At 31.4% G+C, this 11,714-nt stretch overlaps 4 protein-coding genes across 10 annotated transcripts; 2 read left to right on the forward strand and 2 right to left on the reverse strand.

Annotated features, from left to right (window-relative positions):
• The first annotated feature begins 476 nt into the window (after window positions 1-476).
• Window positions 477-2,800, forward strand: Sem1 (Suppressor of exocyst mutations 1). 2 transcript variants are annotated; one of them, XM_040714136.2, is made up of 4 exons: window positions 477-618; window positions 690-786; window positions 1,776-2,107; window positions 2,512-2,800. In XM_040714136.2, exons 1-3 carry the CDS (start codon window positions 531-533, stop codon window positions 2,005-2,007), a joined length of 417 nt encoding a protein of 138 aa, XP_040570070.1. In that variant the 5' UTR covers window positions 477-530; the 3' UTR covers window positions 2,008-2,107; window positions 2,512-2,800. The 2 variants fall into 2 exon arrangements, with proteins under 2 accessions (XP_040570070.1, XP_040570071.1); XM_040714137.2 differs by lacking the exon at window positions 1,776-2,107.
• p24-1 (transmembrane emp24 domain-containing protein) lies at window positions 841-6,371 on the reverse strand. The gene is made up of 4 exons (XM_040714133.2): window positions 5,941-6,371; window positions 4,828-5,073; window positions 3,357-3,440; window positions 841-3,296 (listed from the first exon to the last, which is right to left on the reverse strand). Exons 1-4 carry the CDS (start codon window positions 6,100-6,102, stop codon window positions 3,147-3,149), a joined length of 642 nt encoding a protein of 213 aa, XP_040570067.1. The 5' UTR covers window positions 6,103-6,371; the 3' UTR covers window positions 841-3,146.
• A 1,069-nt stretch (window positions 6,372-7,440) lies between these two features.
• Window positions 7,441-8,402, forward strand: LOC121119468 (isochorismatase domain-containing protein 2). The gene has a single exon (XM_040714134.2). The coding sequence runs from the start codon at window positions 7,575-7,577 to the stop codon at window positions 8,166-8,168; it is 594 nt and encodes a 197-aa protein (XP_040570068.1). The 5' UTR covers window positions 7,441-7,574; the 3' UTR covers window positions 8,169-8,402.
• LOC121119464 (transmembrane channel-like protein 5) lies at window positions 8,303-11,217 on the reverse strand. 6 transcript variants are annotated; one of them, XR_011780791.1, is made up of 12 exons: window positions 11,056-11,217; window positions 10,748-11,009; window positions 10,388-10,484; window positions 10,171-10,316; window positions 10,091-10,108; window positions 9,894-10,032; window positions 9,670-9,831; window positions 9,267-9,598; window positions 9,055-9,208; window positions 8,869-9,011; window positions 8,676-8,810; window positions 8,303-8,610 (listed from the first exon to the last, which is right to left on the reverse strand). XR_011780791.1 is itself a non-coding variant. In XM_040714126.2 (12 exons), the coding sequence occupies exons 4-12, from the start codon at window positions 10,293-10,295 to the stop codon at window positions 8,484-8,486; spliced, it is 1,323 nt and encodes a 440-aa protein (XP_040570060.1). In that variant the 5' UTR covers window positions 10,296-10,316; window positions 10,388-10,484; window positions 10,748-11,009; window positions 11,056-11,217; the 3' UTR covers window positions 8,303-8,483. The 6 variants fall into 6 exon arrangements, 5 of the variants coding, with proteins under 5 accessions (XP_040570060.1, XP_040570063.1, XP_040570062.1 ...); XM_040714126.2 differs by having other exon boundaries at window positions 8,869-8,999; XM_040714129.2 differs by having other exon boundaries at window positions 8,869-8,999; window positions 10,171-10,303; window positions 10,976-11,009; window positions 11,056-11,186.
• Window positions 11,218-11,714: the final 497 nt, after the last annotated feature.

Genomic DNA, 11,714 nt, shown 5'->3' on the forward strand with positions numbered 1-11,714 from the left:
GTTTAGTAACGAACTAAAATTAAAAGTACTCCCTGGCTCATCAAATCATATTTCTAAAAAATCGAGCTGTTATTATCATTTTATTCTCGAGGAGAGAACATCTAAGTAATTAGTTCCTACGTGTGAGTGTGCAGTTAAAAAATGGAGAGTAAAACCGGGAATTTGATGGGGACTTATCTTCTATATTATTAAAGCAAAGTGTGTCTTTTCGTCGACGCCTAATAACACCGGGCAATTTTGAGTACTACGGCTAGTTATTATTACTTATTCATTTAATATTGTAACTAGTATTTGTTAATACAAAAAGCCTGTGAAATAAAAAAAGAGAAGGTTGAGTGATTAAAAGTATGGATTTCCGTATTGATTAAAAGCTGATGCTCTGCAGCTGTGGATTTTAAAGAAGGAAGGGAAAAAAAGACGCTGAATCACTTATTCTAACTATTCTGAGTGAATTCTTAGTTAGGAAAAAGTTAATTGTTGTTTATTTGAGGAGATAAATTCGAGATCCAACCCTTGTGCAAGAAAGAAAGATGTCAGACGATCAACTTCCCAAGACTAAAGGAGGAGATTTGGGCCTCCTTGAAGATGACGACGAATTCGAGGAATTTCCCCACGAGAGTGAGTTTTTGATATGATTTTGAGTTGCTCATAACCTATAAATAATAAAAAATACTACTTTTGTGTTACAGACTGGGATGAGAGTCAGGAAGACAAAGGGGACATCAATGTGTGGGAAGATAATTGGGACGACGATACCGTGGAGGATGACTTCTCCGTCCAATTGAGGTCCGAAATTCAATCCTAACTTTTTTACTACCTTTTTCTATTCAGTGTGCATCGTTCTTTTTTTTTTTTTTTTTGAATCAACTTCGCATTTCCCTCCCCTTTGATTGATGCAATGATGCAGTACCTTTCATTCATAATTCTACTCTTCCCGATTCAATAAAAACGTATTTTGTCCCTCATTTCCCTTTGTCATCTTTTATTTAATCCTTCCATGAACATTTGGCTTCATCATCATCATCCTTCATCACTCAGAGGAGCTCCAATTCTTTGTTCAAATGAGCCGGTCATTCTCTCTTATTTAATGAGTCTTGGAAACACCTCTTATAAAAATTGACACTTAGCATTCATATTCAAATATACTGACTTTATATATGTGGCCCGTTAATACAAAAGCAAGCTAGAATGGGATCCCTATTAGATTTGTATTCTTCGACGGTTATCGTAACTTTCTATAAACAAATATTCTAATTAAGGAACCTCAAAATACACTATAAATAACTAAAACTGATCGTGACATTAATATAATGAGAAATTGACAGATTTTACGTCTTTGAAAGACCATTTGGGGGCCAATATAAGTGTCAAATAAAGGTGAACTGTAGCTATAATTCTTGGACATTTTAATTTATCCCATAAATTTGAATACAAAGCCTATAATAAGCTTAAATATGTATAAGAATCATTGGCCCCTATGTATGCATATATGAAGTAAAAAATGAATTGAGATTTTCTTTATTTTTGTTTAATATTGTTTTTATCTTGACGCATCACATATATAAAATAGTCCTACTTATTATAAATAGGAATAAAAATTCGTATCAATGACTAAATGATTTAACCCTTTGTTGCATTGATTGTTCTATATTATAACAGCCCATACGGGTTTAAAATGTCTTTACTTGTCTCTCTCCTTTCACTCTGACTCGTTCCATAATATCATTTTTTCCTAATCATTATTTCTGTTATCTTCTCTCCTTTACTCTCAATAGTAAATACAGTCGCAAACGGACCCTCCCTCATTCCCCTCCGGTGCGTTCTCCTTCTCCTGCCTCTAAAAAGGTTTGCCGTGGTAGATCTCCTGCTAACGTAGAGGCATCTCCTGCAAAGCAAACCAATGGAAAATCTCGCAATTCGAGATCTTCATCAAGAAACAATGTACCACATACTCCGCCTCCTGCTACCCGCTCTAGTGCCAGGCTAAGGTCATCGAAGAAAAGTTAAAATAAGAGAGAGACTTAATATAAGATTTATATATATTTTCTTGAGACTGTGATGAAAGATGTTGAACTTGTGCTAAGACTTAAAAACTTATAACTACAAGGTTAGATTTACAATTCTTTCTTCTTATTTGTTGTTCTTAATTAAAAGGCTGTATTTTTTATAGACTAGGTGCATAACTATATATTTTGAGTTGAAAACTCGAAGACAACTAAGCAAAAGCACTGCTTTTATTGCTGCATTAATATATATTTTCACCCTTAAGTCATTTACTTGGCCTGGCACTTGAGTGGTGGATTATGATAGGGCTGTAAAACTTAAAACTAACTTGATCTGACTCTATGACTACAATTTTATCAAATTAACCTTGTTCAATGTATAATAATAATAGTAATCTCCCACTAATTTGCCTTTTAATTATCACTTTCTTCTCCTTCTATGTTCGTTTCATCAATTATTAATAATATCAAAATGTTCCTCTTATTAATTATATTCATTTTGTTTCAGGGCTGAGTTACAAAATAAAGATACGAAAATGGATCTTTAAAATTTCTCGCATTATTCGATCTCTGTTATCTGTATTTTTTTTTCTTTGATTTTTTTCCTTTGTATCTAATTCTTAAAAAATAGAATTTGTTTTTTTTATTATTATTTGAAATTACAGAAAAATACATTAATTTGTTCTTTTTTTTATGATTTCATATTCGCTTGTAAATGAACAGAAACTTATGTTATGTTAAATACATAATTTATTAATTGTGTGACTCAAAACAAATAAATATATTTTTTCTTCTAAGATCTGTAAACCTCCATGAAATGAGAAGTAAAAATTTGGTTTTATAAAAAGGATATCACTAACTCAACAAAACAAATGAAAGGACAAAATAACTACTTTAAATGAGAATAAGTCTTATGTTTACATATAAGTATTAAACCAACTCCAGTTAGTCCTTATAAGAAGTGAGTAAGGCCGATCATAGACTGAATCACTCAAAATCACGAAGAAAACTAAGTAGCATATAGGCCATATAATTGAAATCGTTAGGACTGTAGTAGATGTTATTACCAAGTCGGAGTATTAAAATATTTATAGTCTCTACTGCTTTTTTTTTTTAAATTGGCTCTTAAGGTTTTTTTTTTTTTTAATATCCATACATTTGTGAGGGCTTTTTCTCGCTAAAAAAAGATTTGAGAATCACAACTTGCAAAAATCCTATTAACAATATTGCTATTGATACAAATGAAGACCAAATCATAACCGATTCATTGAGGTCTTCCGCGCGTTTTCGTCCCTGATAAGAGAATATTACCAAAAATCAAATTAAAAAGATAAAGAACAAAAAAATCCTTACTTGTGTTTCACTAAGTCGATGATGCGTTTGGAAATCGTCAATAGAGTTCAAGTTTTTGTGGACTTCCTGGGTGGAAGTCTCCATCTGTAATAAAAATGGTAGTATACATAAAGTAGCCAAACATAATGGAATTTGGAAAGTATGAGTCAGGGCAAAACAAATAAGAGGCATATGTATATTGTGTTATTTTGGAAAACATAAACCACTATTTTCAAATTATAATTATTCAATTAATTTTTTTATCAAAAAAAAACCGTTATACGGAAGGTAATTAGTAGTGAGGAGACTTGGTCCGATACCGATTTTTTCCCGGTTTAGTCTTAATTAATTTTTTTAGACCGAAATTAAAATCGTAGACATGAATTTTCTGTTCTAAAAAAATCATTTTTTTATAAATAAAAAAAACTGGATTATAATGTCCATGATTTTCAGACCCAAAAGCCACTAATAGTAAATATGGCTGATGAGGAAATAAAAGGTTTAAGTATTTTCAAATACAAAAATGGAACAACGAACTTACCTCTGTTAGATACATCTTTAAAGAAAAATTATCCTCCTAATAGTATAACACATTGAATAAATAAATTTTGGAAAATATTTCCATCATCGATTGTTTTTGTAAAATAGATCGTAATGAGTTGTAACAAAATTTTGTACATTAGTATACGCGGAGTCAGGTTCTGTATTTTCAATCCGCTGTTTCAATAAAAATTAGCTCAATCATCTCAGTAGTTCAAAAAGTAATCAAAAGTTTTTATAACACTTTAAATGTCAATTTTTTACTAAACATGTGTCTCTCAATTCTCATACAACAATCAAATCCCCCCTTTTTATGCTTCTATGCCATACATTTTTTCAAAAATAGATAGGCAACTCTGAGTTTGATGTCATAACCTTTTTTTGAAAACTAAGATTGAACGTGAGGGTTGATTGAAAAGATTCATGCGCAATTTTGGAAATAAACATAAAATACATTAAATTTATATGTACTCCATAACTATATGGATCAAGTTTTTTCGTCAAATTTTCTATAGTAGTAAAATTATATAAAGTGTTGAAGGTTACAAAATTCCAAAGATGCGGGACCCGTGGGCTTAAAAAAGCATACCCACATATCACTATTTTATAAATTATGATTAGTGAATAAATTAATCATAACTTAATAGATACTCAAACATTTTATAAATACTCGACTCCAACAAATTGTATTATACTTAATAACTGATCCAATTACTACACTATCAAATTCAATAAATATTATACATCATTTTCTATTTATCCCCAGTTAACAAAATAATCCATCAAATTTACGTCGTACGTCAACATGGTAAATAAATGCAATCTAAATGTCATTTTAAAGAAATATCTGATGTACATTCATCGACGTGTAAGCTGATAACAATTGCCGAATGCAATAATTACACATAAATAAAAGTAAATATAAACGAAAAAGCAAAATAAATATGTTTACCTGAGTCATAGCAGTTAAGTGATCTCCAACTCCTGGAAGTGGCGCTTCTTCTCCAACTTGTAAATCAAAATACACCAACTTATGAGAGAAAGTAGAAAACTCATTGGAGAAACAAATGGAGTATTCCCCCGAAGTTAAAGCTGTAAACGTAAAGGATTCATACTGCTTCCTTTGATCTTGATATATAATTGCTTTTCGTGGATCTGTTATTACAATATCGACATCGTATTGTCCTCCTGTGACAACCTAAATAAATAAAAGAAAATATATTTACATAAAAAATACTCTCATAAAATAAAGAACTTTCAAATTTCAATAAAAAGTCCTAAAAATATAAATTCACTTATATGTAAGGGGTTCATCAAATTATAAATGCTATTGTTATTTATTGAAGACTCGAGTAGGTTGAAGTTAATACTGTTTTAGAATGGTTAAATAGGAATGCACCGATTGAGATTTTCGAACCCCATAGTTACCAAATTACATGACATATTTCGATGTTATTTTTACTCCGGTTAATATATAAGACTTCATCACATATGATTAAGTGCTAATTGAATAAAACCAATTTATTTAGGCTTAAATACGTCTTATTCGAGTTGACATTGAAGGTAACCTTAGTACACATAAATTCCCTTCTAAAAAAATAATAAAAATTGGTCACGGTCATTAGTCATAATATTTTTAGTGGAATTGTAGACAGCGAAAAGACGATGCATCCCTATGTTAAATGGAGGAAGACTCCGTCCAAATTGAAAATAATAGACCCCGCTGAAGACGGATATGCACTTATAGTTTATCAAAGTCCCAAATGAGTTATAATCTAATATATAATTAATTCGATAAGGGGGTTTCTTTATAGCGGGCACAATTTGTGGTCCCTTGAGATCCGGTTTAAGTGAGGTCTACTATATTTTAACTTTGAATTCAATAGTGCCTGTCTATAAGAGGAGGATTGTTCACTATAAGTAGAACTGTGATTCTTCCAGCGAGATTTCTTATTGCTCATTGGATATTTATCCCTGGGATGAATTCCCTCTCCCATAAGGAGGCAAAGAGTAGAAAACGGAGGTTGAGTCCCGGATCATAAGAGTAAATATAAGATGAATGTACCTGATACTCTAAGGTGACTTCTTTATCCTTTTCAATGACTTCGAAGAAACATTGTTTGGAGCTGTCTTGAAGTTCGAATGTGAATTCCACTCCTTGGGATTTGTGAAGAAGAGAGAAAAAGAAGAGAAAAATGGTAAAAGTTCTATAAAAGAAGTCTGTCATGCTGATCAAGAAGAGTAGAAGAGCAGGTGTGGAAATATCTTTTTTCCTGAGTCAAATTGAAGGATCCGTTTTCGAGACCGTGAACGGGAGGATGGATGGATGATGGATTTCCACGTCAACTTTAGAATATATACATATATATTACATTTAATATATATTAGCTGTTGTTTAAGGCACAAGGAGCGCGTGGAGTCCAATGATGATTCTTCTCACAGCTCACTACTTACTACATTAAAAACCAAAAAGAGCGCCTGCAAATTACCTACTACACACCTTCGGCTCTTCCAAGAAGAAGAATCACAGCAGCTGCAGATGAATCCAAAACCCTATATCCTTTGTCAATCTCAAGAACCATTCAAATCAAAGACACTCAACCTCTCATCAGAGTCTGATTAAATTAAGTTATGATTGGATGAGTCCCCCTTTATTTGTAAAGCATGATGGACACCAGAACCTACCATGAAGGATTGAAATTCTCATTGAAATGATAAATAAACGTTTCTTTTAATGCATTAATACATAAAATAAATATGTAAATTAAACTTGTAAATAATTCTTTAAACTTTTCTTATGGGATAAATTGCTTTGACTTACGAGCTTCGTTCAGGAACGAATGAGACACGTATGTCAAGGTATTACACTTATATTCTTTAGGTTCACTTTTAAATTAGGTATAATTGTAAGATTATAAAAAAATCTACAAAAAATATCCGTGAATAAGCACTGTGTACATATTTTAGGATACATAATTATATCTTATTTGTACAATTGTCATTTTATATAAATTATGATTATTCTACTAAATAATTTTAAGAGGAAGCTTTGCCTGCGCAAGTTTTGTGTCCTCAAAAAGTAGAAAACTAACATTGTAAATTACACGAATTAAAAGATCCTAATAATCCATAATCTATTTTTTTTAATGAAAAGGTTGCCGTTGACTTAAGAAAAAGTGGTTGTATTTTTATTAGCCATTGCGATTCCTCTTACTTTTTCATCTCCTTCATATTTTTCTCATCTTTTCTTGAATGTTTTGACGTCATATTATATTATTGCGTTAAATAAACTGAAGAGCAGCTTCGGAATAGGCGAAAAGAAGGGGAAATAAATAAGTAAAACACTACCACAGCATCATTACGATTTAAAACATTAATTAATTAAATTTAATTGCCATGCACTCATATCCGTACCTTAACAACCCCCCCCTATCAAGTCACCTTATTATACCGTTTGAATTAGCTTCCGCCTTTTGCTATTAGCGGTGTTCAAATTCATAGAAGCTACGAGTTAGAATAATCATTCGATCAGAATGATGAATTCTCTGGAGATGATTAGAAGTAGAGGGCAGCACCCTGAAACAGCTTGCTGTCAATCCTGTACAAGTTTCTTTTAGAAAAATTGTTACCCAGTATTTGTTAGATATTAATATTATATTCTAAATTGAATACTACATCACTTTCTGGATCCCTTACAAAATGTCTTCTCTTACACGAGTTTCCCGCATCTATCCGAAAAATGTGCTTCTACTCCTCTGTGATATGCAAGAAAAATTCCGTCCAACTATCTCCTATTTTCCACAAGTCATTGCTAATACTAAAAAGCTAATGGAAGTCGCTTCAATCCTTAAGATCCCCATGGTTGCTACGGAGCAGTATCCCAAAGGACTTGGACCAACCGTAGAGGAACTTGATCTCCATAAATTCGAAATCAAACCTCAAGAGAAGACACAATTTTCTATGCTCACACAAGACATTGTGAAATCTGTCGAGAAAAAAGAATCATTGATTCTATGTGGGATTGAGGCTCACGCCTGTATACTTCACACTGTATTTGATCTAGTCGAAATGCAAAAAGAAGTTTTCATTCCTGTAGATTGTGTGAGCTCAAGGTCGCTAGTAGAAAGGAAATTGGCTTTTAAAAGACTGGAATCATTCCCAAATGTTCATTTGACTACTGTAGAAACTCTAGTTTTGGAATTTCTTAAATCATCGGCACATCCTGATTTTAAAGCCTGTCAAAGGTTTATTAGCTTACCCTCTGAAGATTCTGATATAATAAATATATTATAAATTACATTTATTATGTCAACTGACACGTCTAGTCCTTCATTCTTTGCTCAAATTTTCATATTCAGTCTATTTCCTTACATATCCCGAAAAAAGTATACTTTAGTATTTTTTGTCTAAATCTATTTAATAAAAACTATTTGCTATACATATAATTCATAATTAATTGAAAGTTCTTGAAAATTCAATGAAGATACAAAATACGTAAATAACTGGAATATAATAGCTAAAAATTGATATTTTCTCATAAAATCCGAGTGTTTTATTTCCTTGAAATAATTTAATATAACGTAACCATCCTTAAGTTCAAAGTAAACATCACAAAGAAGCTAAAAGATTTTTCAAAATTCTTCGTTCTACTTTTTGACGATTGATATTTTCTTTTAATTTCTTTGTTTCTATGACATATGTCCTATTCAAGGATTGAGTATAATATATACTCACCCTAGGGCAAAAAATAAAATATTTTAATTATAATAATAAATTCGAAAGGAAAATGCGACAACTTACAAAAGTATGACAATTAATCCAATAATAAATGCTGGCTTAAAAATAAACGAATCTCTAAAGAAGCTGTCTTCACCCATGATTGTATATGAATATTTGTATTCCTTAAAAGGTCCACAGCCTATGGAGGGCTGAAGCCTAAAAAACAAACCATTTATGATATAGTTAATGTATATTAAATAAATGTTATAATTGCCTGATGACGACAAAGATGTAACCAATGACCGAAATCAGTGTGGAAAAGAAAGCATAAACCATAAAAACTGTTTGACTCCTTGCTGCTCTCCATGGAGTTTTGGATTTACTACAATTAAACCTTAGACTCAACTATAGTCGAGTCTATCAAAATAAGTTAAATTATCACACAAAGATGAGTACTTACTAATTTAACGTAGAATGTAAGCATTGATGAGAAGATCATGAATAATGAAATGCCAGGTACAAAGTAATATCCGATTAGAGCGATGGACTGTGAATATATCAAATGGGTAGAGTTACGAGAGGTATCAAAGTCAGGAGGAGGTATTTTGTTGAAGCTGAAAACATATTGTTTCATTCTTAAGACATGATAATTTATAAGACCCTTGAACTTACATTGAATTTAAGATACGATGTAGTAACTCCATTACAAATGTTCCCAAAAGAAGTATAAGAACATACGCAACTGCTAACTGATAAATCGCTTTTCCAACAAAGCTCTCCCAACAAGACTCTTCATTCATCGCTTTTTCCACACTTTTCACGAAAATGGTGATGAGCAATATTTTCTCCAAAATAACACTACGAATCAAACTCACATACATGGCTGTCCTTGGCAGTTCATACTGTTCTAATTTGGTTAAATACATAAAACTTAAGGGTAGAACGTAGAGTGCAACACTGATACCAAAGTTGAGTAGAATTTGCCTGAGACTACTACCAAAAGACTTTTCCAAGATCAAATGATTTTTGTGATTAAAAAAAATAAAATAAGAATGCTAAACTTAAGCAATTATACCAGTTTGTCCTCGATTATATCAATAGCGAAGTATGTCAAAGCTCCTGCGGAGATGAGTATCGATATAATAATTATATGGATGACAATTCTTTTTGCTAGTAGGTTTTTATCCAAATGCTTGTATAATCTATGACTATGAGACATTTTATTCTCAAAGGACTCCTGAGATATACAAATAATTATTGGAAAACATTGCCAAACTTACTTATAAAAAAGTATAATACTTTTAATAGAGACGCAATCTTTTCTTTACGGAGAGTAGAGTCAGAATTATTCTTAATTTCTCCATCCCATCCACATAAAACATGATTTGTAAAAAAATGGTGAGCATCAAGAGACACAACATAGTCGATAAAATTCTTTCTGTAAGATCAATTAAACATTAGAATTAAATGTACTAATAATTCAAGTAATTAAATACCTATAGAGTCTTGCCATACTAGAATAATTAAGAAGGATCACGATTAAACATAAACGAACATAAAATCTCTATCTTCTCACCTTATCGATATATACAGTACAGACACCAAATAGAGCGACATCGTGGAATAGAAATATACATAACTTGTACTAAATACACTCCCATTTGGAAACACAATTGACTCATTGTAATGGCCGTAGAACATGATCGTATCTGTCAAATATCCCTGATAATTATTTACGCACTTTTAGTAAAGTAAATGTTAAAAAAAAAAAAAGAAGAGTTAATTGAACTTACTCCTCCTATAATTCCATTTAATATACTAAAAGGCCTCGATGGTGCATTGTCATTTATAATATCATATGCCAATTGAGGTCCAAGAATAAGACCAAAACTGAAACAAGTAGATTAATAAGTGAACACATAACTTAGGGTGATGTCCGAAAAGAAGGGCATTTGGTCCAATCGGTTTTAGGATAGGAAGAGGTGTTAAGAATGGATTCATCTTGATTTTTGTAAAAAAGATACTTAGGATCTTAATAAAATAAACAAGATCGGACATTTCATGAATTTATAAAATATTCTCCAGGCAGAATATATAGAGAGCACGGATTGGTCACCCTAACATACATAATAGAATAGTACTATCAAATATACCTAAGAATAAAAATAAAGACATTGAGACAAAACAATCGGCGTAGAGACCGAAAATAGCTCCCAGTCCCTGAGCCAAATTTTGCTTCAACAATCTCAATATGTGAATCCCAAGGTTGAAAACCTTGAAGAAAGCTATCACTTGTATTTTTTTACATAATTTGTAGTTGTTTTCCATTTATCAAGAAATGCCAACGATGGTAGTCGATTATTATTAAGTTCACGTCTTACTTGAATGGATTCACAGATTTCACGAATTGGAGTCCTGATCTTGTTTATTATAGGTAAATATAGTTAATTAATTCGTTTACCCAGAATATTTGAGATAGCTCTCCATATTTATTCCAACTTCGTCCCCTTCCTTATTTATGGGGCTATAGTCTTGCTCCACCAACTCGATCTCCTCATTCATTTCGTAATGATTTAATATTGGACTATTATAAGATTTACAACACCGCTCCTTCTTCAGCTATTGCTGCTAGGATTTATGTATAAATTATATGATATTGACATATTGATAAGCAAACTGGAGCTAAGGAATAAAGGAATAAAAAAACGACATCTATGTATTTTCTTCGAGATTGTTTAAAATACACATTTGTACTATAATTATATTATAAACATAACTGAACTATGACTCATTAAACAATAATTATTTAGAAAAATATTGTTCGTTTTCTTCTGTGAAAGACAGGTAAAACTAATTAATGAGTTAGATGTGGGATGACTTACATCGCTCAAATTTAAATGAAAGAATAGTGTCATATTAATATCAACTCATATTTTATACAACTTTACACAACATACACTTCCTTGTCTTTTTTAATATGACAGCACGCTCAATGCTACATGCAAAACGCCTGCGAGATTTCATTAACATAACTACAGTGTTATTTCTTAGATCAAAAATGTAGTAATGACTACATACAGACTAACCTTGCTTTATTAATAGAGATTTAATATCTCTTAA

The sequence above is a fragment of the Lepeophtheirus salmonis genome, chromosome 6 (assembly GCF_016086655.4).
Source record: "Lepeophtheirus salmonis chromosome 6, UVic_Lsal_1.4, whole genome shotgun sequence".
Lineage (NCBI taxonomy): Eukaryota > Metazoa > Arthropoda > Copepoda > Siphonostomatoida > Caligidae > Lepeophtheirus > Lepeophtheirus salmonis.